Raw genomic sequence first — 27,303 nt, 5'->3', positions numbered from 1 at the left:
ACCCCACCTGCAGCAGGCCGGCATGTACAGATGCAGCAGAGCCGCCCCACCTGCAGCAGGCCGGTATGTACAGATGCAGCAGAGCCGACTGACATTTAAGCATTTCCTCAATGGGCAATCATGATATAGATATATCTGATATAGAAGGCGGCCGGTGCTCGCTTACTGCCCTGTGTACATGAGCCGCTGATAGGGACAGAAGAAGCACTGACACCCCTGTCCTGTCCCCATACAGTGTCACGTCATCGGCAGCACATTCTCAGTACACAGGCGATGTGCTGCCGAGAACGGAACCTTTCATCCGACGAACTAGCATTCTGCTCGCTCATCAGGTGACTGCTGTCCTGATTACATGGGCTGATAACAGGGAACAATTGTCCTTATGAATGTGCGCCCACCCATTTTCATGCTGTGCAAACGCACCCTTAAGAGGGCTTTTCTGGTTCCTAAAACCCCTGTCCCTAGCTACAGTCTATATATAATGGTACTGTCACCCATCTGGGTCCAGCGCTCAGTCCCCACCGATGTCTTATTGTCTGCAGCGCTGACAACACCTCGACAGCGCTGCAGCCAATCAGTGAGCTCAATGGTGGCTCGAGCTGTCAAACTCGGGCAAAGCTGCTTATCCCAGGTATTGGCTGCAGCGCTGCGGACAGTAGCACACACAGTGGTGGAGACTCTGCACTGGACCTGGGGAGAGGGGAGGAAACACTGGTTTTCTTTTAAACAGCAGCCAGGGAACAGAGGTCTTCCAAAACGTTCGGCATGACGGATGCGGGCCCCCGACTCTGCTTGTCAGCAGATGGTGGGGAGAACAAGGCTGCGGGACCGTCCGTCCTGCCTGACAGCGGCTCACTCCTCTCCCCATGCACAGCACACGGACGCTCAGCGGAGTCGGGCGTGCATGTGTACGGGGGCTGGGAGCGATCGCTGTCAGAGCAGAGTACGACGGTGCTGGAACATCGCAGTCCTATGTAAGAACAGAGACCTCACTGCTGCATCAGGGACCACCAGGACCCCCAGAGAGGCGGCTCCTTATTAACCCCGACCTCGCCGGGGCTCTTACCTTCATCGTCCAAGGTTATTTGAGGGATTCCAGCTCGAAGATCTATCTTCACTACAACTGGGGAGAAGAAGAGGAGACGGAGGTTAGAGGTCGGCCCCAGGGGTGTCCGCCGCTGGCCCCATGTGTCCGCAATGACCCTCCCGGGCTCCAGTAGTCACCGGGGGACACCAGAGGACCGCACTGTCGTCGTATGGGGGGCAGCAGCGATTTTTTTGGGGGGGTGGACGAGTGACTGTTGTATCAGGACCCCCAAAGTGTGAGCAGGTGACAGCCAGCGATCTGACAACTGACAACCGGGGATTACCCCGCTGGGGCCGGCGGCTGTCAGTGGCAGGCCTGCGGGAGGGAGGCTTTGTACGGCGGGGTGTCACGGCGCCACTGCTCGGGACAAGTTGGGAGCCGGGCGCGTCTCCTCACACACCGGCCACTGCCGCCCCCACCACCGGCACCTACCTCAAACTCTCCCCGGAGAAGTCCGCTCTCGGCCAAGCCGGATGCCCCGAGCTCCGGGATCCCGCCCCCCGCTCCTGCCAGCACCTTCTCCTCACCGTAAAGTGACCCCAAAACGGGGGAAAGTTTCACTCACACTCTCGGCTCCTACAACTCCCCACTTGCACGGAACTGCAAGCAATAGACGAAATAACAAGCTGTTGAGCAGAAGCAATCCGTCTCCGAACACCATTGGCTCATCCTCACGCCGTGGGGGAAGCAGACACAGCGTCTGATTGGCCGCCACTCGCGAAACGCCGATTGGTTCAAAGAAGGAAAAAATCTCATTGGCTCACTCAGGAAACAGGTAGGATCATGACATTTGCTGATTGGTTAGTTAGGGTAGACACTGCTGATTGGACAGCTGACAGGGTAGACAGTCCTTTTCTGCAGATCATTGGATAGTTAGGATCCGGATGGAGTTAAAAGAACGCTGATTGGCTGCTCGGATTAAGCGACGATGCCGTCTCTGTCATACGATTGGTCGTTCTGTTTCCTGGAAACGGAACTAAAAGCCGAGTTTAGAGCGAGCTGAAAGGGCTGCGTATGGGGGGAGGTGGCGTGTGATGCGCGCTAAGCGCCAGTGCGCAGGCGCCTGCCAAAGGGCGCTGCGCCATTTTGTAAAGGGGATGTTTCCCATTTTATGCTCAGACGGAGCAGGAGGAGCGAACAGTGCGGGAGACGTAGGGCTGAGCGGCGCGCACGGAGGCTGCGGAGACGGGCCCGGAAGCCTTTATTGCTGTCCCCCACAGGACTCCTACACGGTGTGGACGTCTGAGGGGTAAATACGGGAGAGCTATCCGCCGCTGACGGCGCCCAAAGGTCATGTGAAGGCTGTGACGTCGTTAGGAATTGAATCCATTTGCTGCGGTGACATCACCGGCGGCCCCGGAAGTCCTGACTGACACCGGAAGTCAGATTCCGGGAGGGGTTAACCCCGTGTGGTGCGGAGCGCAGCGGCGGAGGGGACCACGTGCGAACGTGTCCGCTGTTACTATGGAGACTTAACCCTTCCTGCGGCTGACAGGTTTCATTTTATATTCTTATTTCTGCCTTTTTTTCCTAAGAACCACACCGTCACTGCAGACGTGTGAGTGCTTATGTGGGCAGGGTGTAGTTTTACACGAGGTCGTTAATTCCACCGTATAATGTGCTGGAAAACGGGGAAATAATTGTGGTGAAATGGTTAAAAAAAAAAAAAAACTGCAATTCCAGGCCTGACTATTGGCTGCTCTGTATGTGCATGACCGAGTCAGGAAGGGGTTTCTGCACTGCTAAGGAATAGGGCATGTTCTAGTGTAAAGCAACAAGCTTTTCTCTGCTGATTGAGTGGAGCCCTCCGTGGTGGTCCCGGCTGGTCCTGCAGGGATGGCGGCTCGTCCATGGCTGGTCCTGCGGGGACGGCGGCTCGTCCACGGCTGGTCCTGCGGGACGGCGGCTCATCCACGGCTGGTCCTGCGGGGATGGCGGCTCATCCACGGCTGGTCCTGCGGGGACGGCGGCTCGTCCATGGCTGGTCCTGCGGGGACGGCGGCTCGTCCACGGCTGGTCCTGCGGGACGGCGGCTCGTCCACGGCTGGTCCTGCAGGGATGGCGGCTCGTCCACGGCTGGTCCTGCGGGGATGGCGGCTCGTCCACGGCTGGTCCTGCGGGGATGGCGGCTCGTCCACGGCTGGTCCTGCGGGACGGCGGCTCATCCACGGCTGGTCCTGCGGGGATGGCGGCTCATCCACGGCTGGTCCTGCGGGGACGGCGGCTCGTCCACGGCTGGTCCTGCGGGGATGGCGGCTCGTCCACGGCTGGTCCTGCGGGGATGGCGGCTCGTCCACGGCTGGTCCTGCGGGACGGCGGCTCGTCCACGGCTGGTCCTGCGGGACGGCGGCTCGTCCACGGCTGGTCCTGCGGGACGGCGGCTCGTCCACGGCTGGTCCTGCAGGGATGGCGGCTCGTCCACGGCTGGTCCTGCAGGGATGGCGGCTCGTCCACGGCTGGTCCTGCAGGGATGGCGGCTCGTCCATGGCTGGTCCTGCAGGGATGGCGGCTCGTCCATGGCTGGTCCTGCAGGGATGGCGGCTCGTCCATGGCTGGTCCTGCAGGGATGGCGGCTCGTCCATGGCTGGTCCTGCAGGGATGGCGGCTCGTCCATGGCTGGTCCTGCAGGGATGGCGGCTCGTCCATGGCTGGTCCTGCAGGGATGGCGGCTCGTCCATGGCTGGTCCTGCAGGGATGGCGGCTCGTCCATGGCTGGTCCTGCAGGGATGGCGGCTCGTCCATGGCTGGTCCTGCAGGGATGGCGGCTCGTCCATGGCTGGTCCTGCAGGGATGGCGGCTCGTCCATGGCTGGTCCTGCAGGGATGGCGGCTCGTCCATGGCTGGTCCTGCAGGGATGGCGGCTCGTCCATGGCTGGTCCTGCAGGGATGGCGGCTCGTCCATGGCTGGTCCTGCAGGGATGGCGGCTCGTCCATGGCTGGTCCTGCAGGGATGGCGGCTCGTCCATGGCTGGTCCTGCAGGGATGGCGGCTCGTCCATGGCTGGTCCTGCAGGGATGGCGGCTCGTCCATGGCTGGTCCTGCAGGGATGGCGGCTCGTCCATGGCTGGTCCTGCAGGGATGGCGGCTCGTCCATGGCTGGTCCTGCAGGGATGGCGGCTCGTCCATGGCTGGTCCTGCAGGGATGGCGGCTCGTCCATGGCTGGTCCTGCAGGGATGGCGGCTCGTCCATGGCTGGTCCTGCAGGGATGGCGGCTCGTCCATGGCTGGTCCTGCAGGGATGGCGGCTCGTCCACGGCTGGTCCTGCGGGACGGCGGCTCGTCCACGGCTGGTCCTGCAGGGATGGCGGCTCGTCCACGGCTGGTCCTGCAGGGATGGCGGCTCGTCCACGGCTGGTCCTGCAGGGATGGCGGCTCGTCCACGGCTGGTCCTGCAGGGATGGCGGCTCGTCCATGGCTGGTCCTGCAGGGATGGCGGCTCGTCCATGGCTGGTCCTGCAGGGATGGCGGCTCGTCCATGGCTGGTCCTGCAGGGATGGCGGCTCGTCCATGGCTGGTCCTGCAGGGATGGCGGCTCGTCCATGGCTGGTCCTGCAGGGATGGCGGCTCGTCCATGGCTGGTCCTGCAGGGATGGCGGCTCGTCCATGGCTGGTCCTGCAGGGATGGCGGCTCGTCCATGGCTGGTCCTGCAGGGATGGCGGCTCGTCCATGGCTGGTCCTGCAGGGATGGCGGCTCGTCCATGGCTGGTCCTGCAGGGATGGCGGCTCGTCCATGGCTGGTCCTGCAGGGATGGCGGCTCGTCCATGGCTGGTCCTGCAGGGATGGCGGCTCGTCCATGGCTGGTCCTGCAGGGATGGCGGCTCGTCCATGGCTGGTCCTGCAGGGATGGCGGCTCGTCCATGGCTGGTCCTGCAGGGATGGCGGCTCGTCCATGGCTGGTCCTGCAGGGATGGCGGCTCGTCCATGGCTGGTCCTGCAGGGATGGCGGCTCGTCCATGGCTGGTCCTGCAGGGATGGCGGCTCGTCCATGGCTGGTCCTGCAGGGATGGCGGCTCGTCCATGGCTGGTCCTGCAGGGATGGCGGCTCGTCCATGGCTGGTCCTGCAGGGATGGCGGCTCGTCCATGGCTGGTCCTGCAGGGATGGCGGCTCGTCCACGGCTGGTCCTGCAGGGACGGCGGCTCGTCCACGGCTGGTCCTGCGGGACGGCGGCTCATCCACGGCTGGTCCTGCGGGGATGGCGGCTCATCCATCAATCATGTGACCGCTGCAGCCAATTGATTACCTCAGCGGATACATGCAAAACTTAGAGCTGATTACTGAGATTGGCTACAGCGGTCTAATTGATGATAGACTGATGGTTCTGGAGATTTCCTACTCTGCCAAGTTTAACAGTTATATCGTCCACAGAAATATTAGACAAAATGCTGATCTCTAACCCTAAAGGATTGTTCCCAGAACCAAGAGTTATCCCCTGTCCATAAGATCGAGGATAACTTGCTGATCACTGGGGGTCCAACCGCTGGGGCAATGAATGGAGAGGAGGACTAGTGCAGCTCTGACAAGACAGTTCTCTACAAAGGGGCTTGGTTGTACCAGTGATGAGTGAATTATGGGACAAGTCTTGATTTGAGGGAATAACCCTTTAAGGACAGGTGCTGGCGACTATTTTTGGGCCGAGTGTGAGCTGCCCAAACATCGGATTGCATTCTGACCAATGTCCTATGGGGCCTTGCACATGTGCGTGTTTTTTTTTTTTTTTTCTTTTTTCTTTTAGGGTACTGTCACACATTGGCACTTTGATCGCTACGACGGTACGATCCGTGACGTTCCAGCGATATCCATACGATATCGCTGTGTCTGACACGCAGCAGCGATCAGGGATCCTGCTGAGAATTGTACGTCGTAGCAGATCGTTTGGAACTTTCTTTCGTCGCTGGATCTCCCGCTGTCATCGCTGGATCGTTGTGTGTGACAGCGATCCAGCGATGCGTTCGCTTGTAACCAGGGTAAACATCAGGTTACTAAGCGCAGGGCCGCGCTTAGTAACCCGATGTTTACCGTGGTTACCAGCGTAAAAGTAAAAAAAAACAAACAGTACATACTTACATTCCGGTGTCTGTCCCCGGCGTTCTGCTTCTCTGCACTGTGAGCGCCGGCCAGCCGGAAAGCGAGCACAGCGGTGACGTCACCGCTGTGCTTTCCGGCTGGCAGACACAGTGCAGAGAAGCACAGCGCCGGGGGACAGACACCGGAATGTGAGTATGTACTGTTTGGTTTTTTTTACGTTTACGCTGGTAACCACGGTAAACATCGGGTTACTAAGCGCGGCCCTGCGCTTAGTAACCCGATGTTTACCCTGGTTACCCGGGGACTTCGGCATCGTTGGTCGCTGGAGAGCTGTCTGTGTGACAGCTCCCCAGCGACCACACAACCACTTACCAACGATCACGGCCAGGTCGTATCGCTGGTCGTGATCGTTGGTAAATCGTTTAGTGTGACAGTACCCTTACACAAATTGAAAAAAAAATTGCAGCATCTCGGAGCTTTATCTGACATTCAGATTGCACTCGGCCATGCAAGTCAATGAGTGCGTGGATACCATAGGACTGAACTCGGGTCACATCAGAGTGCAGCCCGATTTCCGCTCACTCTCAGAATGGAGAAGATGGAGCGCTGTATTTTCTCCATCTTACTCACAGGAAATGGGATCATAGTATGCTGACATTGATCGGTGGTTTGCATAATGGACCTGATTCCCTCCAATGCGAGAACCTACGGTCATCTGCACCTGCCCCAAGGCCAGATCCTTTCTACCATGGATCTTGGCAGCAATCATCAGCACAAGTCACACGTGTTGCAATCGCCCCGTGGTGTGCTGATCTGCTGCCGTGCATGGACGTGGCCTTAAGGTCACTGGTATCGAGTATCTTACTGAATCTATCAAATGTGACCTAAGAGAAATGACCCCTTTTGATTAAAACAATTACTGAACTTGGCTGCAAGTCATGTGTTTTTTTTTTTTGTTTTTTTTTGGTATTCAGGTTGCAGTTTTATCATTTACTGTAGTCTGAGTTGTTTAATGCCTGCGGAGGTGTGGACATATCCCTGACTTTCCTTTCTGTGAATATATGCCCTTTATTTATTTTATTATGGTGCACTTTGATTTTCATTAACCTTCTGCTTCATTACATTTGCTCCAGTGGATTGGTGCACATGTCTCCTGCCGCTAGAAAAGGGCAAAAATGCTTTCAGACACACAGCAGAAGTTGGTGCTGTAATCATTAAATATAGCACGCCCTTAAACTTTGTGGAAAGATTGACAGCTAGTCTGGTTGTCAGTAAAGGTTGTCGTGCTGTCGAGACAGTGGGATAACTAATCTGCCATGTGGCAAACTGAGCGACTGCACACTGAACTTGTAGGTTGATGTCCAATAAGAGTATTTCGGTTCCATCTTTATTTCTGGTCTGATTTGGATCACTTTTCATAAAGCTGTAAATACAGACTCTTTTTCAGAGAAGAACTAGTTAAACTACAAAGTGAAGATGGCCAGAGGTACGCGAGTACTGGGAACGTTTTGGATGGAATCACGCAGGTATTTGCCATTGTAAGGGGAATTATCACACAGCAGTCTTATCCAGGCCGGGACAACATGCCTCATAACGATCTGCTGGCTGCCAATGAATAGGCAGAAATCAGCCTTTGTCCTTTAAATCAGAGGTCCCCAACCGCCGGTCCGCGGACCAGGACCGGGCCGTTGGGGTTTTTCAGCCGGTCCGCGGCGCCGCTGACAGCTAGCTAATTCATTTCTCTAATCAGCGGTGCCGGTGACCGCTGACAGAGGAAGAGGCTGCGGCACCGAAGACCAGCTGTCCGGGGGAAGGAGCGGGACGCCGGGAGCAGGTAAGTATTACATATTCACCTGTCCGCGTTCCACACGCCGGGCGCCGCTCAGTCTTCGCGTCCTCTTGTTCTGACTGTGCAGGTCAGAGGGCGCGATAACGCATATAGTGTGCGCGCCGCCCTCTGCCTGATCAGTCAGTGCGGAGAGACGCCGGGACGGGACGCTGAGGAGCTGCAAGCAAGAGAGGTGAGTATGTGTTGTTGTTTTTTTTATTGCAGCAGCAGCAATGGCACAGCTTTATGTGGAGCATCTATGGGGCAACGGTGCAGAGCATTATATATAAGGCACAGCTTTATGTGGAGCATCTATGGGGCAACAGTGCAGAGCACTATATATAAGGCACAGCTTTATGTGGAGCATCTATGGGGCAACGGTGCAGAGCACTATATATAAGGCACAGCTTTATAAGTTTGAATCACATTGAATCAGTTTGAATCACATTCTCATTATAAATGTCATAATTATATGATAAGTATGCACTAAGCTCCATCCCTCCATAACCCCACCCCCACCGGGCCATGGAAAACTGGTCTTGCTTAAAGCCGGTCCCTGGTGCAAAAAAGGTTGGGGACCTCTGCTTTAAATTGTCAATTTCCTTCCATTGACCATAACGCAGATCTTGAGACTGGCAAGGAGTCCCAACAATCTGTATAATATATCCTTGTTTTACATGAAACCATCACCGGATATGAGGCTTGAGCATGTTAAAGGGGCTGTCCAGTGAAACAAGTTGGCTAGGTGATAACTTACTGATTGATTGGGGGTCCGATCGCTGTGACGCACAGCAATTGGCAGAATGAGGAATCTTTATGCCTGGTCCAAAATGAAGCTACAGGTCGGATAGCCAATCACCATTCTATTGATTCTCTGCAGGGCTGTTTGGAAATATCTGAGACAGCACACCGGTAGATAATGGAACATTGCTGCTCCTCTAACAGGGGTGAACGTGCCGATCAGTCTGGCCTCTGAGTTCCTACTGATCAATAAGTTCTCACCTATCCTGTGGAGAAGAGAACTTTTTTTTTTTTTTCCACTGGACAACACCATTATGGTTTAGACATGTTAATGTAATGTGTTGTTTCTCTTCTAGGTTATCGTTTTTTGTATTATGGCGCCTTTTAAGATGTCTATTTGTCTTCTTTGCAGGAACTGTTTGGCGACCGTGAGCAGGAACGACTTTATTTATTCCACTCGCCCAGTTCCGTACTTTCAGAAGTCAGGTAAAGCTCAATGAGAGGCTTGTCTTTAGGCTACGCAGACACCTTTGGACCTAGTGTGCTCTGTTGTTTTTCTTGTTTCCTGTCTCTTGCAATTCAGTTCCTTCTTTGAGACGAAAAAAAACAAGAATCACAGACCCAATAAATCTGTCGCTGGGCTGATAGGGCGACTTCGTCCTTATACTTTGCCATGTAGCATTGCTGTAGATTATTGTGATAATTTCTGGCTTGGCCCCATCGACTAGTTGTTTCCTGTGCTCCATGATGTCTCCAGTGTTGTACGGCAGCAGGCTTTACAGAATGTTAGTTCAGGTTCACACGTTCCGCTTTCACTGCGTTTTTTTTTTTTTTTTTTTTCATGCAAATTTTAGCTAAAATTTCTAAACATGCCAATAGAAATGGGCAAAACCTGCTGTTTGTAAGCGACTTCTTTACTGCCAAGAGAGCAGGTTTTGCATGCAGAAAAAAACGCAATGTGTGAACATGGCGTTAGAGCTGTTAATGAAATGTCCTGTAATTTTCAGAGATTCCAATAAAGTATCAAAACTGTTTTTTACAACAGTGATTGATGTGTTGTGAAGTCATTGTGCTCTATTCATCCCCCTCGTCTTGTCAAACTAATCATTTCCTACTTGCTCTGACTGTAGTTTTGAGTCGGCACAGACCTGAATATAAGGAGGGAAATGCTATGGGGTGATGCGCTTTATTTGTACAGTACCAAATCGGTGACTGTAAATGGTAAAATAACATCAATGTAGAAAGAAACGGTGTGGATCCAGCTCCGGGATAAAAATGCAAAATTTTATTTAAACATTTAAAACGCTGCTAGAACACACCGTTTCTTTCTACATACCAATCAGTGTTGTGGCAGCAACACTCTGTATCCGTGCTCGGACTGACTTCTACCATCTCGTCTGAACTAAGGGTGAGCTGAAATACCGTTCTTTTTTCATGTGCTAAAATAACATCAATCCAGAGGATAAAAGTAAATGTGGTAACAAGATTGATACAGAGGTCTATCTGATATCACAGGCAGTCATGTACCCTGCGCTGAGGACCAGGGTGCCAGCAATGAGCTGTGCGATTCCACAAGTGATGGGGTTTGACCATACGGTATCCCGTGGGTTGAGAACATTGTCATGTTGCTTACAAGCAGGGTTCTTGTAGGTTTTTAAGAGCAGTCGGAATCTGACTGCTCAGACTAGTTGTTAATTTAAGACTTTCTCAAGAAATGGTGGGCAAATGCCATTACTCTCTAGGAAGGGTGTAGATGCATGTCCTGGATATTCTGCAACTGTCCCCTTTATCTGAATGTAGGCGAGCCAAAGGGCTCTGCCTACAATAAGCTTACGATGGATTTCTATGTCCGTAGGACTTTTGGAGGTGGGGGAGGACTTGTAGGACTGTCAGCTGTGGTGGTGGGGGGAACTTGTAGGACTGTCGGTGGTGGGGGGACTTGTAGGACTGTCGGTGGTGGGGGGACTTGTAGGACTGTCGGTGGTGGTGGGACTTGTAGGACTGTCGGTGGTGGTGGGACTTGTAGGACTGTCGGTGGTGGTGGGACTTGTAGGACTGTCGGTGGTGGTGGGACTTGTAGGACTGTCGGTGGTGGTGGGACTTGTAGGACTGTCGGTGGTGGTGGGACTTGTAGGACTGTCGGTGGTGGTGGGACTTGTAGGACTGTCGGTGGTGGTGGGACTTGTAGGACTGTCGGTGGTGGTGGGACTTGTAGGACTGTCGGTGGTGGTGGGACTTGTAGGACTGTCGGTGGTGGGGGGACTTGTAGGACTGTCGGTGGTGGGGGGACTTGTAGGACTGTCGGTGGTGGGGGGACTTGTAGGACTGTCGGTGGTGGTGGGTGGGGGACTTGTAGGACTGTCGGTGGTGGTGGGTGGGGGACTTGTAGGACTGTCGGTGGTGGTGGGTGGGGGACTTGTAGGACTGTCGGTGGTGGTGGGTGGGGGACTTGTAGGACTGTCGGTGGTGGTGGGTGGGGGACTTGTAGGACTGTCGGTGGTGGTGGGTGGGGGACTTGTAGCCACTTCAGATGCTCACTCCCCAATTAGGCGAGAACATGTCTTATTTGATGAGGTGCTATGTGATGTTGTAGGGAGATGTGTTGCTTTCTGATTGCATGCAGTTCCATTCACCAGGTCCTGCTCGATCTGTTTAGAAAAGCAGTGATTGGAGCTCAGCTTCAGTTGCTGCTGTTTACACTGGGGCTGTCCAGAATTGTGACTGGATACTGCGGTTACTCTGTACCTGCTAGATCGTGACTGCAATGCGCACACACTGTCCTGATTCCCCAGTATTGCCAGTGCAAGCGGGCGACCACATGTATGTAATGGTATCAGTCACTTGTTGACTAGCCGCGTTCGGCTTCTCTCGATAAAAACTGGGTGAGTCTCGTCGGCAGGTGACTGCAAGTATGCAGATGGCATTGTCCTGATTCTGCAGTAACATGGGATGACTGCAGACTTTTGTACCAGTCTGTCTGATGTGGTCCTGGGGGCGCACCATTAGTGACATCACTGCCAGATACTGCAGCATTATCATGGCAGCTGGGTCCTAAAATTATTTAATCCATATGATAAATGCTGTGAAGCAAAAATCTAAATTCCTGTATGTACCCCAAAATAGTATTAAAAACTACACCTCGCCACACAAAAAGCCTATCATTGCACCATCAGCGAAGACAGTTACAATTCTCAGTAAATGACAAAAAAAAAACTAAATTTCTGGGTCATCATTACATTTTTCACCATAAAAATAAGTTATACAAGTCTGGTATCCTTGTAATCGTGCTGACCTGCAGTCCCGTAATCAGGTGCACTTTACTGACAAACAAATGCTGTAAGGGCAAAACCTATGTCAGAATTTATTTCCACCCCCCCCCCCCCCCCCTTCTCATCTGGTGACTTGTAGAACAAGATGTGACCCTGACTGATCAGATGTCTCTACATGATGCAGTCTGTTCAGGTCATTAATCCCATGGAGGGGACAGGGTAATGTGGGCACCAACTTTGACCTGAACTTGTTCTACCTGTCTCCAGATATGAGACGGTCTCTTGAGAAATAGGAAGAAGGAAGCGCAGGTCTGAATACTTACTCATAACTTCCCTCTTTGTTTTGCAAAGGAAATTGTAAGCGGCACTGAGATCTGTGGTGTCCTGTGCACCCGTCTGTCTGTATCGATCAGCTTATACTTGGGTCTGGTCTGATGAGTAACGTCACAAATGCCTGAATTGCAGACATCTAACAAGGCACTTAGATTATTTACTCATCACTGCGTCTCCAAGAATGCAATGCCGTGGTATTCAGCCATCCAAGCTAGTTAGTGATTGTCTCCTATAATTATCCAACGGGGGAAGTGCAAGCCCTCAGGGCAATACCTCAGATGGCTGCCGCCTATCCGGATAGTGCAGGTGTGTGGATTTACAATATCATACATACATACATACATACATACATACATACATACATACATACATACTCCAGCTGTCTGATCCTTTACCTCCTCTGCCCCCCAGCATCACCCTCAGGAGGGCTGGAGGTCCATCATACATAGCAGGTGGTCAGCCGATCCTTCCAAGATCTGCGACTGTCCAAATTTCGTCTTGACTAGGAGGCTGTATTGGGACATGGTAGTAAGGTCTAATCGTGTGATTGATGGGGAAACCCATTTGTTTTAGCAATGCAATTGTGGCGGTTACATGAAAGTTGGCTTGGCTCCATGCCCAGGAGCTGTCTGTTTTCCATGGACCCTTTTGATGGGAATCTGGATCCAGGTAACACATGCTGTGACTTCCGTTGCACCCGCTCATGCTTTTGTCTGGAAAATAACAATTGAATTCTCCCTTTGACTTTGTCAGTGTGCTATTCGATCTGAAGTTTGTCTGTGTGAACAGGCCGTAAGATCTGCTGTAAAGATGGCTTGGTTGTGTTTCTACTACTTGGTGCCTGTCCCTCTTTCCAGCCATGTTTATACAGAGTTCTTTAGTGGCAGACAAGTTGTGCAGGCTGCAGCTGGTTACTGGTATTTCGAGAGTTTGCACTACAACTGCTGCAAGAACTGCTGCTTGCTTGGGGGGGGGGAAGGATGGTGGTGACCTGATCTTGGGGATGAGATGACCGCAGCTCTGGGGCTGTACGGTGTTCCCTTCACTGCAGCACTAAAACAATGCTGTCCCCTGTATTGTTGACAATAGTGGGGTCTGCTATTAAGTTTCTACTGACATGGTAGCGCTGTGACCTCAGAATGCAACTTTTAATTCTTTTTTTTTTTTTTTTCTTTTTTTTGTGACCTGTTCACCAGAGTGATCCTGCTGGGTATGTTTCTCACGCATTTGACAATCAAAAGGACAGTGTTCAATGTGATGGCCATTACTTAAGGCCCCGTCTCACTAAGCGATTTACCAACGATCACGACCAGCGATACGACCTGGCCGTGATCGTTGGTAAGTCGCTGTGTGGTCGCTGGGGAGCTGTCACACAGACAGCTCTCTCCAGCGACCAACGATCAGGGGAACGACTTCGGCATCGTTGAAACTGTCTTCAACGATGCCGAAGTCCCCCTGCAGCACCCGGGTAACCAGGGTAAACATCGGGTTACTAAGCGCAGGGCCGCGCTTAGTAACCCGATGTTTACCCTGGTTACCAAAAAAAACAAACAGTACATACTCGCCTTTCGGTGTCCAGGTCCCTTGCCGTCTGCTTCCTGCTCTGACTGAGATCCGGCCGTACAGTGAGAGCAGAGCGCAGCAGTGACGTCACCGCTGTGCTCTCACTTCTCACTGTACGGCCGGCAGTCAGTGAGAGCAGGAAGCAGACGGCAAGGGACCTGGACACCGAAAGGCGAGTATGTATTGTTTGTTTTTTTTTACATTTACGCTGGTAACCAGGGTAAACATCGGGTTACTAAGCGCGGCCCTGCGCTTAGTAACCCGATGTTTACCCTGGTTACCAGTGAAGACATCGCTGGATCGGTGTCACACACACCGATTCAGCGATGTCAGCGGGGCCTCAACGACCAAAAAAAGGTCCAGGCCATTCCGACACGACCAGCGATCTCACAGCAGGGGCCTGATCGCTGGTACGTGTCACACATAGCGAGATCGCTATGGAGGTCGCTGTTGCGTCACAAAACTTGTGAGACGGGGCCTTTAGACTGTTGTACTTGTTATCATATAGATTTAATACCTGATATTGCTGGTATACTTGCTTTGAAAATCCATCTCAGGATGGCTGGCTGTATAATATTGATAATAAATGAGCATTTTATAAGTCTGGCTATAAGATTTGATTACGCTTCAATTCTTCAGCCATTTAGTGTCTGCTTACCCAGCCTGGATGACTGATGCAGCTCGTACTGAGCATTGAGAGAGCGGAAGAGGGGCACTAAGGAGCTGTCACTAAGCATACAGGTGGGCAGAGAAGGATATTTCTATTTATTTTTTTTCTCTTTTGAAATGTCATACGGATATGGAAGTACACCAGCTTCATTGGATCAAAAATCTAATGTACGGCGTTTATATCGTGCAATAGGAAACATGCTCTTTCAATAGTTCTTGCCTGCAGTATCTGATAGGGCAGGGATATAGGGAACTTCACCCTATAAAAATCCTAATAGAGCCAGACCAGTTACTGGTAGTGCTTGTGACAATGACAATTAATCCATATGCAAATGAGGCGGCTTCTGTGCACCTAGTGAGGCCATTGGCTGCTTTTATGGTTGCGCCCCTTGCATCTTTGGAACTGTCCCTAGCTTGTGCTGGAAGCACTCGCTGCCCTGCATGTGCGCACTGACACTGCCCGCCAGACATTCGCTGGGTGCGGTCTTCCTTGTTCCTCTCTGCTAGATGTCGCTCGTGGACTCGAAAGTGTATCAAGCAGTGTCCTCAGAGAGCCAGGTGGGCTAATAGCAGTGTCGTCAGAGAGCCAGGTGGGCTAATACGCGGCGTCCTTAGAGAGCCAGGTGGGCTAATACGCCCATCTGTTCTGTACGTGCACAGCCAGTATCAGTTCGCATGCGCACACAAGGGTCAGGCCATGTGCACACGCTGCGGATTCCATTGCGGAATTTTCCTCAGTGGTTTTGATAAATCCGCAGTGCAAAACCGCTGCGGTTTTTACTGCGGATTTATTGCGGTTTCTATTGCGGTTTCCTCTGCGGGTTTTCACCTGCAGTTTTCTATTGGAGCACGTGAAAAACCGCTGCGGATTCCGCACAAAGAATTGACATGCTGCGGAAAAGAAACTGCTGTGTTTCCGCATGGTTTTTTCCGCAGCATGTGCACTGCGGATTTAATTTCCCATAGCTTTACATGGTACTGTAAACTCATGGGAAACCGCTGCGGATCTGCAGCGTGTGCAGATACCCTCAGCGTTACCTCCTAAAGATGTAAATGATATTCATATAGCACAGATTTTGTAGCAAGGCAGAGAACTTATTTTAAAGTGCTGTTCTTCCCACATATAAAGAGGCAAAGTTAGATTAGTGGAGTACTCAAAAGCATTACATCCCCAAGAGAAGGAATGGAGTAAGCCATTAACCACCAAGTAGTAGTATAAAAAAAACAACTAAATTTATTATAGAATTTCATTTAAATATGTACTGAATACAAAAATAAACAAACCTCAAAAGCTATGGAGGAGACATGGAAGTAGGCAAGGAGGAGATAGAGGTCCAATAAGACATGGGAGGGTGTAAGTCACCAGGACATACAAAAGCTGCGTAGAACTTATGTGAGCTTAACCAGATCAGTGCTGAGTCTCTAGTACTTGTGTAGTGCACGCTGAATGCACGAGCTGCCATGTAGTCACACCTGGAAACCCCCCACAAAGTGATACCATTTTAAAAACTGCACCCCTGACATACTGAAAACTGCTGTTAAGTGGTTTAACCCTTCAGCTGCCCTCACACGGTCAGTATTTTACATCAGTATCTGTAAGCCAAAATCAGGAGGGGAACAGAGGAAAAGTATAATAGAAACATATGCACCACTTCTGTATTATCACCCCCTCCTGGTTTTGGCTTACAGATACTGATGTGAAATACTGACCAAATACTGCTAGTGTGACGGCAGCCTTCAGGTGATTTTCAGGACTTGATGCAAAGTGGCATAACAGGAATGAGTTTTATTTTTACTACCTAAATTTTGATAACTTTTGAAAAGACCACTGTAGCCGGCAAACTACAAGTCCGTTATTTGCCAGTGAATTGCCATGGCCAATATCTGGACCACACGATCAAGATCTTGGGGTGCCAATGGGGTTAAAAAGGGAGTCCCCACACCCTGTTAACCCACAAGATGCCATAGTCCGTATTGACAGCAGCATGTAAGGGGTTAAACGCCCATAGACTGTGCCAACACTGATCGTGGCTGATGCAGCAAGTTGTCAGCTATAGTGTACAGCTTGTAAATGGTGTTCACTATTGTTTGTGACCTGGTTAATAAAGGGAATTTGTCACCAGCTTTTTGCCACCTAATTTGAGCGCAGTGTGATGTAAGGAGCAGAGAGCCTGATTCTAGTGATATTTGGATCTGCGCTGCTGATATCTTTTATCTTGGATCATAGGTATTCAGAAATGGATCCCAGGATCGAGGAGTTTCAATAGCAGTTTTAGAGATTCAATGTGGTTTGTCCTCATGATGACATAGTATACTTTGAAATGTGTTGACTAATAAACCGCTATTAACTTTACGATCCATTTCTTAACACTTTTTTTTTTAAATAAAGTTACTGGTATTTTTGGGAGCACAGATTCAAACCCCACTGCTCCACATCCCACCACCCCAACCGATTTAACAGCATTTTATTAAGGGTCTGCAGCAGCTGACTTACAAAAATGCTTTTATTGTGGTCATACAACTGAAACAGGTGAGCATTTCCCATGTGTGGTGGTTTTTTGTTTGTTTTTTTTCTTCCCACTTCCTTTGTGTCATTTGATAAGACCCTATTTGCTCTAATTGTTTTTCCAGCAATATTTACCTGATTCTAATGATGGCACTTACTGGGCTGCTTGCTGTAGTTTTGATAATCTCCTGCTGTTAAAACATTGATTTAATTACTAGAGGACTAGGTGCCTGCGAACCAATGATTGGCAGCTTTCTGCCTATGCATAGTGTACAATCACTGAAGTGGCCAGGGTTATACTGGGCTCAGCCAGATCAGCAGAGATCTGATGTTAAAACTGCAGCAAGCAGCCCAGTGAGTAATAAATCACTGGAATCGGGGTCTTATCTGAGAGCAGCATAATGTAGAGATGGGGGCGCAAAATCCTGGTGACAGATTCCCTTTCATGTATCTGTAGCCCATTTTTATGATGAAACAGGGCTATGGAGTCAGTGTCCCTTTTGGTGGAGTCTGTCTGTATAAAGTGGACTGACTCCAATAAAATAAAGTGGGTACAATGCAGGATGTGCTGTAAATGTTTTCATAAGAATTTGGGAAAGTTATGAAATGTCCTATAAATGTCTGTTCTGTTCCTGATCTAAGGATCTGGGCTGTTAATTGAGATGAATCTGTGCTGCACTTTATGTACATGCTCAGTAGTGCCCAGTGTTGTGGAGTCGTAGATGAGATGAATCTGTGCTGTACTTTATGTACATGCTCAGTAGTGACCAGTGCTGTGGAGTCATAGATGAGATGAATCTGTGCTGTACTTTATGTACATGCTCAGTAGTGACCAGTGCTGTGGAGTCATAGATGAGATGAATCTGTGCTGAACTTTATGCACATGCTCAGTAGTGCCCAGTGTTGTGGAGTCATAGATGAGATGAATCTGTGCTGCACTTTATGCACATGCTCAGTAGTAACCAGTGCTGTGGGGTCAGAATCGTAAACTGAGTGGGAGGCTTGGCTTACTGACTCCACAGCCCTGTGACTAAGCTGTATGTGAGGCTTACTGTGTGTACTAGGACTGTATTCCTCTCTAAGGCTATGTGCACACGTTCAGGATTTCTTGCAGAAATTTCCTGAGCAAAACAGGTCATTTTCTGCAAGAAATCTGCATGCGTTTTTCTCGTGTTTTTTACCGCTTTTTTTTGGTGCGTGTTTTTTTTTTTTTTTTTGGTTTTGTTTTTTTTTTGCGGATTTTTCCGGAGGTTCCCAATGCAATAATATAGTGGGAAATCCACAAAAAAAACCCCGCAAAATTAATGAACATGCTGCGTTTTTTACTGCGCATCGTGCACAAATTGCGGAATGCATTCTAAATGATGAGATGCATAATGTACGCGTAGCGAATAATCTGCTATGTGTGCACACAGCCTAATGGGTTGATTGTTGGGGGAGGGGGCATGGGTGAGTATACAGATAAGATGATGCAGACACTTGCTGTAGATCCGTGCCCTCCTCAGTGGCTACAGCAGATCCAGGCGCTCCTCACACCTGCCGCCATCCTCCGTCACTAGTGTTCTTTAAACGGCATAGCATTAGGTGTTGCCATGGTAACGCTGATTGCTGTGTCCCTGCAGGGGGCAGCTGCTGCTCCACCTCTTCTGCTTGTTACTTTCTCCAGCTACTACAGGAAGGTTACTATTTATAGCTGGAGGAAACCTCTGTCCCTTGTGTGGTTTGCGGACCCCATTGCTCAGGGTGGGGGGGATCGCTCTGCTTTATGCTGGGAGCAGCTGCACACGAGCATGATCTCATGATTTGGCCCTGAGTCGTAGCAGGACACTGGGTGCATTGCACAGAACAGGTGCCAGTCTGTACCCACTACTGGATGCCCTCCCTGGTAGATTGTGTGGGGTCTGTACTGAGGAAGGAGACTAGATAAATCGCTGGTGGCCTCTTGTAGCAGACATTTATTACGTTACTTGTGTTGTGGCTTAATGACCACAACATTCGTGTGCTTTGCTCATTTTTTATATAGCTCCCTAGAGCATTTGTGAAACGTGACTGTTTCCAATCAACATGAAGTTCTGTACCTAGAATTTACCAGCTTGTTAGTGCTTCATAACTAGTCTTACAGGTTGTCCCATCTTGGATGCTTTTGGGGTACCCTCTGAATGTGCCGCTAATGTCTAATTGGTGTGGTGCCACCAAGGAAGAGAGGTGGCCGTACATCCACTGTGGTCTATTCACTTCTATAGGAGATCTGAAAATAGCAGGGCTAGCTCACTGTGCTTTGTCTCTGCACCTCATGGCTCATCCACGGTTTCTCCTGACTCCACTTAAGTCTACGCCCTCAGTTTCCCCTAGCCTCCCTTTTAGGCCAGGATCACATGGCCGTCAGTTTCCCTTATGCGAGAGTATCAGACCGATAATTCTAATGATACTGTTCGAATTTGAGCTGAGTGATTCTCTCACATGAAAAAATCATATAACCAGTGCAGAGAAGACTGAGAAATTAACTTCTCCATTGTCTCTGTGCATGTACATTGGCCTGCACTGGGATGACATCAGAATGCAGTCCGATGTTTTACAGGCACCCATAGACTTGTATGGGGTGGTGTGTAATCCAAATATTGAATGCTGCGATTGTTCTATAATCCCAGATCTGCTCTGCCCCATAGTATAACATTAGGCTGAGTGCTATCCTGTAAACATCACAGATCTGAAGTGCCCCATAGTATAACATTGGGCCGAGTGCTATTCTAAATACATCACAGATCTGCTCTGCCCCATAGTATAACATTGGGCCGAGTGCTACTATCCTATACATCACAGATCTGCTCTGCCCCATAGTATAATATTGGGCCGAGTGCTATCCTATATACATCACATAGCACTCAGCCGTGTTATAAGCAAGTGTGAACAGGGCTGTGGGGTCAAAGCCCATTTTGGTGGGATCGGAGCCCTTATTTTAATAAGAGCTGAATAAGCAGAATTCTGTTTTCCCTCTAACCTTAGTTTGGTGTCAAAACGCGTAGTTACAATAAAAACATTTCTACTTAGTAACCACATAAAAAAAAAAAAGTTCTTTCTGAACCATTACAGACTTTGAAAGCGGTGACATAAGCAGCCTGCGTGTCTTTAAACTTGCTACCATGGCTGCAACGTCTCCGGACTTGTTCCCCATCGAGCACATCTGGGACGTCATTGGTCAGTAATCACACTGGAGCTGCCAGCAGCGGATCTTGATTGTCAAATTGCATTCAGTAGAACATTCCTCAGACATCCATTGATTTCCTTGGACATGACTGTTGAGCTTTTTTGTGGGACCATTTGGTAACCAACTTTTATTAACTCTTCATGTGCAAAAACCCTGTCCTTGGTGGGATGTGATGGGCTGCTGTATAAGTTGGGCATAGTTATGCTGCCATGGTAGCCAGAGGCCTATCGGCACCCTGAGATTGGCGGAGCGAGATGGCTCCTTGTGTTTTGCAGGGTCTTTACATGCTGCAGACACTCGTCAGTCAGGACCCTCATGGCTGTGATTGCGACTGTTGCAGTGGGAGCCCAGCAATATATGTCCCCTCCATTCCTGTGCCGTATGACATGGTGCAGTTACACTTCAGCACAACACAAAAGCTCGGTGATGGCATCCGAGGCTGTAAGTGTGGAGATTTCTGTACATGTTCCTCTTGCTAAATAAATTTAAGATATTTTGAAAACTTTTCATTATTTGCTAATCTGTAACCTGTCTCCATCCTGTGCTCTCCTTGATTCCATGACTTTTCCTTCTTGGTGCTGCAGTTTCATTGTTGGATGTAGATCTGCTCGTGCCGTTGGTTTATGGTTAATGTGTATGGGCACACACAACAACGTTTTGTTGTGAGACCAGGGGAATATTCTCACATTGTAGACCTGCAATGTACCTTGATGAGCAAGTTGCTAAAAATCCAGTTTGTTCCCACTTTTTGTAGCTTCCTAGGTACACTTGCCGGTGGCAATGCCTACCCTGTCCATATGCATTGTAGACGCGGCATTGAGCGATCTTTTGCTGCACGATCTGTGTCCAGGCCAAAATCTCTAACTCCACATTGTGTCTTAAATCATGTGAAGCTGCGTCATACCGTCTGTGAGGGCAAGTGCAGAGGATCCGGAACTGGCAGTTCTTTGGATGCAGCAACCATCCGCTGCCGGCTATTGAACGCAGGTGAATCCACATGTGATCACTGAACCGTGTGGGTTCACCACCTCCAATACATTCCACTGGTGAAATTTATCTTGCGGAGACTATGGTCTCTGCAAGAGAAGTTGGCATACTGCGGTTTGGAAAGACATGCCACATGTCGGTCCCTGCGGGTGAGCTGTGGGCGTCTGCACGCATAGTGGGCATAGGATTTCTTAACATCCCATCCACTATTCTGTAACATCTGGACACTGCACAAGTACACTGCTTCCAACCCGCAGCGATTACTGATCATCTGCACCTACCCTTAGGCTAATTAGAGGCTTGTATATGTGAAGGACAGCCGAACCTGCCAGCATTTTATGCTGGGCCTCCCAGCTAGCCTCCAACTGATCAGGAGAGAAGGACTTGGACACCTCTGGAGGCAACTTATCTCCAGAGAGAACTAAAGATCTGACAGCGGCTTTCTCCCCATTGTCACATGTACGTATTTGGGGGGAGTGGTGAGGGAGAGCTGCTTGTCTGGCAGGGTTTCCTATCTTAAGCTTCCTGTACACCTTCTATAGCTAATATTCAGTCTGCATTTGAGATTTGCAGATATATGTAATGCAGGATGTCAAAGGGCTTGTCCAGTCTGCGGACTGACTATCATGACTGTGTGTGTGTGTGTGTGTGTGCACACTGTCCTGCTTTCTGTGTCAACTAGTCTCGGCCAGGTTCAGTAGAAAAGAATTGAGAAACGCAGGAGTCTTGCCTAGAAATATGCAACTCTCCTAGTCACATGACAGCTCACCGACGCGAGAACTACAGGGGAATCGTGACAGTGTGCACACTTGATTTGGCAGTCATTGACTGCATTTTTTTATTTTTTTTTCCCATCTGAGACCGGACAATATTTTAAAAGCCCTTTAGAGTATACGTATATAAATGTCGTCTTAGAATCTTGACCATAACCCTCTGATTGTGGCCTAGTGATTTCTATGGTGTAGCTCTGTGGCCTAGTTCTTTCTATGGTGTCACTCTCTGACCTAGTGCTTTCTATGTTGGAGCTTCTGTCTGGCCTAGTGCTTTCTATGTTGGAGCTCCTGTCTGGCCTAGTGCTTTCTATGGTGGAGCTCCTGTCTGGCCTAGTGCTTTCTATGGTGGAGCTCCTGTCTGGCCTAGTGCTTTCTATGGTGGAGCTCCTGTCTGGCCTAGTGCTTTCTATGGTGTTGCTCCTGTCTGGCCTAGTGCTTTCTATGGTGGAGCTCCTGTCTGGCCTAGTGCTTTCTATGGTGGAGCTCCTGTCTGGCCTAGTGCTTTCTATGGTGTTGCTCCCTGGCCTAGTGCTTTCTATGGTGAAGCTCCTGTCTGGCCTAGTGCTTTCTATGGTGAAGCTCCTGTCTGGCCTAGTGCTTTCTATGGTGGAGCTCCTGTCTGGCCTAGTGCTTTCTATGGTGGAGCTCCTGTCTGGCCTAGTGCTTTCTATGGTGTTGCTCCTGTCTGGCCTAGTGCTTTCTATGGTGGAGCTCCTGTCTGGCCTAGTGCTTTCTATGGTGTTGCTCCTGTCTGGCCTAGTGCTTTCTATGGTGGAGCTCCTGTCTGGCCTAGTGCTTTCTATGTTGGAGCTCCTGTCTGGCCTAGCGCTTTCTATGGTGTCACTCTCTGACCTAGTGCTTTCTATGTTGGAGCTCCTGTCTGGCCTAGTGCTTTCTATGGTGGAGCTCCTGTCTGGCCTAGTGCTTTCTATGGTGGAGCTCCTGTCTGGCCTAGTGCTTTCTATGGTGTTGCTCCTGTCTGGCCTAGTGCTTTCTATGGTGGAGCTCCTGTCTGGCCTAGTGCTTTCTATGGTGGAGCTCCTGTCTGGCCTAGTGCTTTCTATGGTGGAGCTCCTGTCTGGCCTAGTGCTTTCTATGGTGAAGCTCCTGTCTGGCCTAGTGCTTTCTATGGTGAAGCTCCTGTCTGGCCTAGTGCTTTCTATGGTGGAGCTCCTGTCTGGCCTAGTGCTTTCTATGGTGGAGCTCCTGTCTGGCCTAGTGCTTTCTATGGTGTTGCTCCTGTCTGGCCTAGTGCTTTCTATGGTGGAGCTCCTGTCTGGCCTAGTGCTTTCTATGGTGTTGCTCCCTGGCCTAGTGCTTTCTATGGTGGAGCTCCTGTCTGGCCTAGTGCTTTCTATGGTGGAGCTCCTGTCTGGCCTAGTGCTTTTTGTGGTGAAGCTCCTGTCTGGCCTAGTGCTTTTTGTGGTGTAGCTGTCACGTAGGATAGCTGGATTACTTCCATCTGGTGTTGCCCGTGCTCCTGTGGGTGAAGCACAACTTCCGGCTGTTATTTACTCTGACATTGCTCTAATACCAGAGCCTTGTGGTGTCACATGTGATCGTCCACACTGACATTCCCTCGCAGTGCTCGGTGGTATGTGGTTTGTCCAGTCTTATGACGTAGATAATGTCACTGTATTACAAAGATCCAGTGAGTTTAGATTTTACTCTGCAAGAGAAATGTGCACCATGCAGATCATTGCACGTGAGCTCTAGTTTTGCAGCGTAGGTTGGAAAAGTTCCCAGCGTATCCGGATTTTCAGCGACATGTCCTTCTGACCTTTGTCAGGCGGGTAGAAGTTGCTGTACCTTTGTTTTAGCTGTATAGAAAAGTTTAGTGGGATGTGTGGTTACAGCTGCCAGCGTGTGGGTGTGCTCTGCTGCAGGGTGCCAGTGGCCAATTATCTGACAGCACAGACATGTGAGATCCCTCCGCACAAAGGACACTGCCCAGCAGCAGTCTAAACTTAGGAGACTTTCTACTGACCTCTAGTAATGGTTTCTTCCATGGCAATAGCACAACTAGAAAAACACAGAAGAGGTGAGAGTCCTTCCCTGATACTTCCTCTCCGTAGGTCCCACTCCTATACCAGTATTTGTGAGCTAAAGGCAGAATAGTGGGCTTAAAAGGACTAAGATATTTATTGTAAATTTTTTATATGTATATTAATAGCTTATCGTTGGGTTAGGCCATTTATTTATGATCATGGTGCAACAGCAGTCACCCCACCGATCAGCTGTTACTGGCTGCCGTGGGGGATGGGCTCTGATGCTGCCAGAACATAGCTGTTTCCTCTTTTCTATAGTGGCAGTGGGTTGGGACCAACTCTTTAACTGGCCTTATTGTTTTTTGCACAACAAATGATCTTTAAACATAATATATCTATGAATGATTTTAGGATCCAGAGGAAGTTAGATCAGACATTTTTTTTTTCTTTAATTAGGATATATTGGCATATTGCAGGTCTACAACAAAAATAGATTTGAGATTTTTTTTTTTTTTTTTTTTTTTTTTTTTTCCCCAGGTGCCAAGGTTTTTGGAATGTGTTTAGGTTCTTTTAGGGTGCTGAATGCAAAAATCCCATTACTTTTGCTGAATTGGTTCTAGTTTTTGAGATAATGGACATCCATGAAAATAATGCATTCCACCAATGTGACCTGTGTGTGATAAATGCAATAGCTTTTGCTCTTTTGACTCTTTAACAGTGTCTTAGGTAATGAAATATCCCATATATTTTGTATTTCAATTTGTAGGCTTAGAATGCTAGAAAAGTGACTTTTTGAAGCCGGAATTCTACTGTGAATCTGCTGAGGAAAGAAGTCGGCTACCATAAAAGTCTGTCAACCCAATCTTGGTTTACACCCCAAAAGTTCTGTCTAAATACATGTAAAAATTATGACTTCATCAAGAAGAGCCTACATCAACAATCCTGATGTATGCTGCTACATCTGTGGAGAGTACATGGTTGGCAAACAGAAAAAATATCACTGACTTTGTGCATTGACTATGCTGGACTTATTATGGAGCACAGCTTGGAGACCAGGATAAGTCTTGGGCTCCACATATGGTTTGCAGCACATGTGTGGAGCACCTATGACAGTGGACAAATGGTGAAAGAAAAAGCTTAAAATTTGGTGTGCCAATGGTATGGAGAGAACCAAAAACCACCCTGACGATTGTTAATTTTGTGTTGTGAAGATTAAATGCTTATCCTGATTTGGAATCGGCAAGACGACCTATTCCACATGGCAACGACGTTCCCATACCAGTGTTCACCAGACTACCAGCCCATCCACCGTCAGAATATGAAGAGGCAGGGATTGGAGGGTATGGCAGGTAGTACCAGTGGAAGTGAGTTTGAGGGAGGCTCTTCGAGGCCTCATCTATTAAGCCAGAAAGAACTCGATGACCTGCTTCGAGACTTGAATGTCCAAGTAGGCATCTGAACTCTTAACTCTAGTCATTAAGTCTGGACGCTGAGTGAATTTGCTCAGGTTCCCTTTTTTTGGCAAGTTATAACGCTTGCTGAATAAGATGCAGAGGGAACCTGGCTTCCTGGATCGCGCCACAGCTGCATGTGTCGCAGCTGTGTCAGTCATGACACATGCATGGAAAGCCTTTTTTGTTGGGTTGGATGTGTCATGACTGTCACACGGCGCCGATCAGTTGACTGTCCGGTGTGCTCCATGTATCCAGCTATAGCAGTGCTCCCCAACTCCGGTCCTCAAGAGCCACCAACAGGTCATGTCTTCAGGATCTCCTTAGCATTGCACAGGTGATAATTGCATCACATGCACAGGCAATGATTCCATCACCCATGCAATATTAAGGAAATCGTGAAAACATGACCTGTTGGCGGCTCTTGAGGACCGGAGTTTGGGAACACTGAGCTATAGCTTGCCGAAAAAGAGGGAACCATCGCAAATTCACTCAATTCTAATAAATAACAAAATCTTGTAAAGGTGGAAGTTAAAATTGCAGCCTGACAAGAGGAGAGAGGGGTCTCCCTTATTTCAACCAAAAGGAAGGCTTTTTTGATCTGCTCCATTAGAAGCTTGAAATGTGTTCTCTTGCACAATGGTACCCGCTATGTGTCTCTTCCCATTGCTCACGCAACAAAACTTGTTGACAGAAAAGTGTAAAAATCGTGTCATGGAAAATCTGATGTTCTGAACATCAGTGGTGGATTTGTGTTGATCTGAGGATGGTGAACTTCTTGCTTGAACAGCAGTCTGGATACACAGTACCCATGCTTCATGTGCCTCTGGGATAGCGGGAGGGGGGGAGCAAAATCATTGGACAAGTAGGCCATGACACAAGGGAGGAAATTTTTGCTTTTATTTGTTCTCTAGAATTGCAGGGGTTAAAAACAAACTGAATGAATTCAGATTTTGCACATGTGGTTGGTTAGGTGCCTACTACTATAAAAAGCTCCATGTGAGCAAGCAAGGAAGTGTCCTGCTTAGTCCGATTCCTTGCCAAGAGTGTGAGGTGCGTGCATGGCTCATAGGCTTCCTCATTGGTTTAGCTGGGAAGAATAGTCCTGATGGCTGAGGCCATGGCAGACACTGCTCGCTGTACCTGCACATCAGTGCAGTTCTATCAATTGATTGTAGCGTTTCCATTTGCAATTTGATGGTTTTTGCTCCACTCTCCTCTTTCTGCCAGTCATGGTTGTGCCGGGCCTTGTGTGATTTATATGGACCCATACTTTGTGTGTGTCTCTATCAAAGTGGTTTTATATTTTGGAGTCATATGCCAGGAGTGTGATCCGAGGTCTGACCACTGGGGCGGTTTCTGGTGTCGCCATTGTCATTGTATGGATTAGTAACACTGAAGAAGAAAAATAAAAGCACATGCACATCTACCCCAGTCCTCTGCTCTGAGCCCTGCAGCCACCAGCAATCTTGTGACCAGTTGTAAGAAATGAAGGATGCAACGTTCATCAGTGTGAAGTGTCCTAACAATATTGTGTGACTGCTGGGGACACTGGGCTCAGAGGGTGCCCTGTTGTTGTGGGTTTATTTCTAATCTACATTTCCCTTTATAAACACAAACCTAAAATCTATCCGATTTCACCTTACTGATTGGCTGACAGTCTAATGTGTGAGGGGGAAGGGGCCTTCCAATTCTCCTTTGACAGTTGTCGGCAGTGGCGTATCCAGGGGGGGGGGGGCAGCCGGGGCATGTGCCCCGGGCGCAGCCGACAGGGGGGGCGCAGCCGACAGGGGGGCGCCAGCGGGTCGCCTGATGATGCGGCGGTCCAAGGAGGCTCCTCATCGAGTCATACCCAGGGGTTGGCAGAGGAGGGG

General features: G+C 49.6%; 2 protein-coding genes across 9 annotated transcripts in view; one reads left to right on the top strand and one right to left on the bottom strand.

Moving 5' to 3' along the window:
- Positions 1 to 1,808, bottom strand: part of ARID4A (AT-rich interaction domain 4A) — a 99,195-nt gene extending 97,387 nt beyond the window's left edge. For 2 of the 3 annotated variants that reach the window (XM_077264983.1, XM_077265001.1), the window contains exons 1-2: positions 1,653 to 1,808; positions 1,067 to 1,123 (exon numbers count right to left, since the gene is read on the bottom strand). In XM_077264983.1, the coding sequence (XP_077121098.1) occupies positions 1,067 to 1,072 (6 nt within the window). In that variant the 5' untranslated portion in view covers positions 1,073 to 1,123; positions 1,653 to 1,808. Of the gene's footprint in view, positions 1 to 1,066; positions 1,124 to 1,519 lie in introns of all 3 variants that reach the window. The other variant, XM_077264991.1, reaches the window with a different exon arrangement.
- A 75-nt stretch (positions 1,809 to 1,883) lies between these two features.
- Positions 1,884 to 25,708, top strand: LOC143776071 (uncharacterized). Of its 6 annotated transcripts, XM_077265015.1 has the most exons (5): positions 1,884 to 2,336; positions 7,564 to 7,642; positions 9,098 to 9,171; positions 14,490 to 14,591; positions 24,745 to 25,708. In XM_077265015.1, the coding sequence occupies exons 1-4, from the start codon at positions 2,122 to 2,124 to the stop codon at positions 14,545 to 14,547; spliced, it is 426 nt and encodes a 141-aa protein (XP_077121130.1). In that variant the 5' UTR covers positions 1,884 to 2,121; the 3' UTR covers positions 14,548 to 14,591; positions 24,745 to 25,708. The 6 variants fall into 6 exon arrangements, 2 of the variants coding, with proteins under 2 accessions (XP_077121130.1, XP_077121138.1); XR_013215764.1 differs by lacking the exon at positions 7,564 to 7,642 and having other exon boundaries at positions 1,944 to 2,336; XR_013215765.1 differs by lacking the exon at positions 7,564 to 7,642 and having other exon boundaries at positions 1,944 to 2,582.
- Positions 25,709 to 27,303: the final 1,595 nt, after the last annotated feature.

The sequence above is a fragment of the Ranitomeya variabilis genome, chromosome 1, assembly GCF_051348905.1.
Source record: "Ranitomeya variabilis isolate aRanVar5 chromosome 1, aRanVar5.hap1, whole genome shotgun sequence".
NCBI lineage: Eukaryota > Metazoa > Chordata > Amphibia > Anura > Dendrobatidae > Ranitomeya > Ranitomeya variabilis.
Note: the sequence above shows the minus strand (reverse complement) of the source record. Positions and strands in the feature narration are given on the sequence as shown.